The 6,741-nt window shown below is 30.1% G+C and overlaps 1 protein-coding gene across 1 annotated transcript; it reads right to left on the reverse strand.

Moving 5' to 3' along the window:
• Window positions 1–956: 956 nt before the first annotated feature.
• LOC112507589 (indole-3-pyruvate monooxygenase YUCCA2-like) lies at window positions 957–3,420 on the reverse strand. The gene is made up of 4 exons (XM_025112237.1): window positions 2,737–3,420; window positions 1,662–1,910; window positions 1,356–1,478; window positions 957–1,178 (listed from the first exon to the last, which is right to left on the reverse strand). The coding sequence occupies exons 1-4, from the start codon at window positions 3,412–3,414 to the stop codon at window positions 957–959; spliced, it is 1,272 nt and encodes a 423-aa protein (XP_024968005.1). The 5' UTR covers window positions 3,415–3,420.
• Window positions 3,421–6,741: the final 3,321 nt, after the last annotated feature.

Genomic DNA, 6,741 nt, shown 5'->3' on the forward strand with positions numbered 1-6,741 from the left:
TGAAATCTTACAAAATTAGTAAAACCAAGATTCACCTATTTATAAATTTTATCACTAACAAAAGTGAGTTTATATGATGCCTACAATGTGAGAGCATTTTAATATAATGTTTTACAAGACTTAAGTTTATAAGGTTGAACAACAAATCATTTAACGAAAAAGTGTTACATTGAGCTTAAAGAACATTTCCAGGTGTTTAACAAGTTTTTATGATTTTTTAAAAATAAAGCGTCTATAGCTATTTTATATGACACTTTTGAGAAGTGTCTTATCTGCCCTTCTTTTAAAATACAGGTCGTTTATAATTTGGTCCTATAAAGTTATTTAGTTCTTATATTTAGACATTTAAAACTTCTTATAACCATTTTTTGTTGTAATATGATTTTCATCATCTTTTGTCGATCAAATCACTATATAATACCTATAAAATCTCCGCCACTCAAAACAAAAATCGGTACATGATATATGATGGTTCCCATCAAAATCACACATTTCCTATCTTTGATCAATTAGTTTTTGGATATATACCGAAGAATCAATCAAAGATGGTATGACGGATACCGAGAGTCATAAGATCGATAGATACATTAATTTCGGTATAATTAAGGCTTGAAAGATCTGATAATTTCAAAAATAAAAAATAAAACTGTTGCTAGAATTATCATAAAACTATTTAAATTTGCAATTAATACCAAAAAGAATCTATTCTTGTCAATCTAAACAATGGCAACCAAATATTAGATGTTCAAAATTTCCCTATAGCTATTTAAAAAATCAACTATAAAAAAACTTCCATATATATTCACCTCAAAATTTACCTACTTGATTATTAATTAGCTATATATAAACAACAAGAACTATGTACAAAAAACATGTGTTATGTACATTTAGGAAACGTAAAACATATATTTCCTAACGAATCTAAAAACACCGATGAAAAAGGTAATATAACTGGTTTACGAATCTATACTAGTTTTACGTCCTTGTAGAATTTCACATTTTCGATGAGAGTTGTTCCATTGACCTGCAATCTCTTTTGCAACCTTTGAAGCGTCGATAGATGTACCCAATAGACCTCGCTTTGTAAACCCTACAGCATATAATCCATGTTTGCCTTTCCATCCTTCAGGGAACTTTTTCATGGGAAATCCATCTTTCTCCGAGAATAGATTCAGGTCCTACAGATAAAATCATAGGGTTAGTTTTCGACGAACTTCTATTTACCAAAAAAGTAGATATACCCAAATCGGTTTTAACATTAAGAACAATATTTTTGACACTTTCAAGTTTAATCAAGAAAAGTAATTAAGTAATAAGAAAGATATCAAAATTTGAAGTGGCTAGATGATCAATACCTTCAACCAAGTGGGAACATTACTTCTGTAACCTGTGGCTAGAATTATGGCATCAAATTTCTCCTTTCTTCCATCTACAAACTCGACGACGTTGCATGCCAGTCTCTTTATTTCCGGGTAAACCTGCAAACCGTAAACATTTCATTGATTATGTTTTCTTGGAAAGACTCTAAAAAACCATACTTAAAAGTTTGATCATTGATCATGGTGATTTGTTGTATCCTGGAGTATCATAGATTGATCCAGAATACATGTAGATTGCAACCTAACCAAGTGTAGTAATGGGATAGATATATAGCTAGGTACCTTGATATCGCCCGTCTTGATCTTTGCAAGCGTGCCAACGTCCAACACGGGTGTTTTTCCAGAAATGCCCTTTAGCTCAAGTGGGCCGAGCTTCGGTCTATTGAGGCCAATATGACTTGTGTCACCAAGCATAAACCGTGATACGAAAAGCAAGAGTTGATCAACTATTTGCACCGGCAGCCATTTGAGCAACCACATTGACAGTCCAAAAGTTGATACCCAAAACATCTCTTGTGGTAACACATGCAACTGCAAAAAAGTTGCCACCAAAATAAAATTAAAAAACTAGGGTTTTAAAAGGCAATTGATATACCCTTGAGAATCTTTTCAGCAGTGAGTTTGCAGATTGCTTGAAAAGAAAAAGAGTTTGAACGTGATCAGGCAGCAATGGGCATGCATACAATTTTCAAGAAAGCTTTTAACCCTAAAAAGATCAGGCCATTCATCAATCTTTATATGCATTATTTTGACTTTTCAATATAAATTAATCTAAGAACATTACAGTTTCCAACAAAGGGCAATTTTGGAAACATCGTGGAATTGGAACCACACAAAGATCCATATATCCTTGATCTTGACATTTTTCTATACCATCAAATATCGTATATACTCTTATATGATCAATGAAACAGAACCACTGTTATGCTATATATACTTGGTGATTTGACTTTTTTATTCAAGATTCTCACGAGTCATAACTATGTGAAAAGAAATTAATAGTGATTGATTCCACACAAGAAAGGAGAAGAGTGTACAGTATAAACCCTAGTTTTCTTGTAATTTGGGTATTGTTATATAGCAACTTTTGATTTGATATACATGATCAAAATGTTGAAAGATTCATGGAATTATATGAACCACTCCAGAAAGAAAAACTGAAGTAAGATCTTACATCAATTTGTTAATTTTAAGGCAAATTGGTAAATATCATCAAGAAATCTTTTAATAAGAACAAATCAAGATTGCAGAAATCTTGCAATACTCAAGAAACACTTTGTTCTTGATCATGCAATATGAGAGAGAGAGAGAGAGAGATGAGAGAGAGAGAGAGAGAGAGAGAGAGAAGAGAACATACTGAATCTCTAACCACAAGTGAAGGAAAAGCATTATAGTTGCAGAGATCCAAACAGACCTCCATCCCAGAATTCCCACAGCCCACAACCAAAACACTTTTATGTTCAAAACCCTCACCACTTTTGTACGAACTAGTGTGCACAATTGGTCCATTGAACTCATTCATTCCTTCCAGTCTTGGCACAACTTCCACAGCATTCTCACCAGTCGCAACGATCAGCCAGCGGCAAACATACTCAGTTACCTTCGTTTTCACCCTCCAGAACCCACACCTAGAATCGAATTCTGCACTCACAACTGTTGCATTGAAAATTGGCTTCAAATCAAAGTTTTCTGCATAGGATTCGAGGTAGGCTAAGAATTGTTCTTTGGTAGGGTAAGTTGGAAAGTTTACAGGAAAGGGCATAAGTGGAAGCTGACAGAATTGTTTGGGAAGATGAAGACGAAGGCGATCATAAGTCTTGAATTGCCATAAAGAAGCTATGCAGTTTGCCTGTTCAAGAATCAAGGCTGGGACGTTATGGTTCTTGAGACAGGCTGCAGCGGCAAGGCCTGAAGGACCAGCACCGACAATGATCGGCCCCGGCACCCAAACACAGTGAAGCGGGGTGTCTGAATTTGTCATCTTGGATTGTAGATACGGATCATGAACTTTTTTGAATTCAACTTCTTCCATCATCCAAAGAAGAATCTTGATTCTTGAAGAATGCACAAGACTGGGAGTTTGATCTGTGAAACTTGAATTTAATCCAAAATCTTGTGGTTTCCGGTTAAGATAACGATTGAGGTGAAGAAAGGAACATGCTTTTATTGTGGAGTATCAAGATGGGAGATTTAGGAGGGATTTTAGGAGGGAGATATGGATAATTACGAGGTGAAGAATGAAGAGAATTTGTTTGTTTGAAAGATTTGAGGATTTGATATAAAAAATTAAACACATGAAGAACTTTGCAAATGGAGGGGAATTTTCGTTTATGAACCATGATGGAGGTGAAAGTTATATAGAGGAACATGTGAGGTTTATTTTGCAAACCATGTTATGTATAAACCGTACAAACCTCGTTCAATTAATCATAACTTTTTATTTTGTTAATTTTTTTATAATTATAAGAGGTTGATTAATTATTTTTATTGTGGAGGTGTTAATCATGAATATTATCATCTTCATTATTTTAATTTTAGAGAAATACATGAAACAGTTTCATTAAAATTTCATCAAGTATTATATGAAACAATTTCATAATCATATATGAAACAACTTCATCAAAAAATTATTATATGAAACAATTTCACAAGATTAAATAGTTTCATGAAAAAAATTCTTAAGATTAAACAATTAAATCGACAGATGATGGTGGTTTGCACGGTTTGTACAAATTAGGTGGTTTGTATCTGATCGCTCCCTCTCTCTCTCTCTTTCAATCTCTCTCTCTTTATATATATATATGTATATATATATATATATAGGGGCCTATTCAAGGGAGAACTGAGTTGTTTGTGGTAACTGTGAGAACCAATATTAACCACAAATCAATAGATAAATTAGGAAATTTATAAATTTGGTAATTTTAAATTAAAATCTTAATGCAAGGATATTTTTGGTATTTTAAAACTCTCATCTCTCCTCTCTTCTCTCTCCGGCCATCGTTCTCCGTCCTCCGGTGATACCACTATGATACCACTGTGATACCTAAAAATATTGACTCTGTTAAACAAAAGATACATTGTGATACCTAATCATATATAAGATGCATAGTGATACCACTGTGTTACATTTTCGATCGACCACACAAACGACATCAATGTGATACCCAAGCACATATATGATGCATTGTGATACAATTGTAGTATCACCGGAGGACGGTGGCCGGAGAGAGAAGAGAGGAGGGAGGAAAGTTGTAAAATACCAAAAATATCTTTGCATTAAAATTTTAATTCAAAATTGCCAAAATTATAAATTTCCTAATTTATCTATTGATTTGTGGTTAATATTGGTTCTCACAGTTACCACAAACTAATTAGTTTTCATTTGATTAGGCCCCTATATATATATATATATATATATATATATATATATATATATAAAGTTACCTTCTTCTTTTGTTAACCGTCAAATCCTACAAACTTTGTTAACCGAGGTATTTTCGTCTCTTTTATATATTGATATCATATTCCTTAATTATTTGATTTACTTAATTATTCTTATCTGAACTTGACGGACATTCTTTCCCGTCTGACTGAGATAGGAGGTGGGTTTGTCACATTTCTTGATTATCTCATTTATTTTGTTTAACTTTCTTAATTATCTTATTCATTTTCTGATTTTACCTATGTAGGAAATTTGGTAAAAAAAATTAACAACTGATATTCAAACATGAAACAACGTTATAAATTTTAAACAAAAATTATTGTTTCACTTATGAACTTTAAACAAAAATTGTTTTACATATGAGCATTCTGTGAACTTCGATAAATAAATCAGAACAATTGAAGTTCATAGATCAAAACTATAAATTATAAACAAGATTATTTTCTAAAAATAAAAACCAGTTTGTTCCAAAATTGCCCTTCATTTAATTCAATTTAATTTCTTTCATTTTTCATTATTTTATAACCTCTCATTTATTTATAAGCGTTGAGCAAAAAAATAAACAACTCAAATAAGTTTGTAAAATTAAAAATATTTACTTGATTAACAAATGATTCTCTCTCTATATATGTGTGTAACCCATTAATTAATTTATCATGAAACACACCTCAATCCTAGTTCATACATGCTTCATTTTATTCTTTGTTTTTCTCGATTTTGTTTTATGATTAGTGTGCTTTTTAGAGTGAGAAAGTTTTTCAGTCGGTTATCAATTTTATAGGTTATTATATTGTATCAATAAGGCTTAACATGTATCTTATATATGAATGTGTTTATAACCAATTAGTGTTCATTTAAATTCAAACATTAATTAAGGTTTAAGAAGTAAATTTGAAGTTTTAAGAGATCTAAAAAATAAGGTAAATGTTGCATAATATAGTAAAAGTATTTGTATCAACATAATTGTGATCGAAATTTTGTAAATCAGCTTTGAAATTGGAAAAAATCGACATATGTACCAATTTAAGAGAATAAATACTTATTTTTTTATATTTTAATTAAAAAAATTAATTATATTTAAAATAACTTAGATTTAAAACAAATAAGATTAATTTATGAAGTTTATCAATTAATTTTATAAAGACTTGAGAAGTTATATTTAGATTATAATAACTTGTTAACCTTTAATTTTATAAAAAAAAAATTATCGAATGCCTTATAACATACTTAAGATAAATACTCATATTTTAATATAGTTTGTTTAATTAAAATTTTGATTATAATTAAAGTAATCTAAGTTTGTTAGAAAAATAAAATAATTTTACGATGTTTATCGTTACTTTTATAAAATTCTAAAAAATTACAAGCAAACTATTACTAGCTTGTAACCTTAAAAATTGAAGAGTTTTTACAAATACAATAAATAAAACTATTGATTATGAAAATAAATAATATGTATTTTCGTTGTTTTATATAAAAATTATAATAAATTAAACGAGTGTTACTTAGTCAAATATATTTGTCTATCTGTTATTTAGTAAATTATTATTGAATTCTACTTCAAATCAACATGTTAAAGTTTTCATTTATATATATATATATATATATATTTATGACATTGTTTGTTGGTTATTGAAATAAATTATATTTACGAAAGGGTGGAATACCTTTTAGTTAAAAGGGTGTTGATAAAGAAAGGACTAACCACATCTAAGTCATGTCATACATTTTATCATTATTTGTTCTAATATAGACATTATGTATATTTAATTTTGTTATAGAATATATATTGAAAAATCCAATTAATTTAATAAAAAGATTGTTTAAATTTGTGGGAAGGTCAAAGGTCCAAAACACCCATCCAAAGGGACCTACCATGGGAATGCCATTGATGAGACAAGACCATCAAAGTAAATG

This window comes from Cynara cardunculus (assembly GCF_001531365.2).
Source record: "Cynara cardunculus var. scolymus isolate 2C chromosome LG 2, CcrdV1, whole genome shotgun sequence".
NCBI lineage: Eukaryota > Viridiplantae > Streptophyta > Magnoliopsida > Asterales > Asteraceae > Cynara > Cynara cardunculus.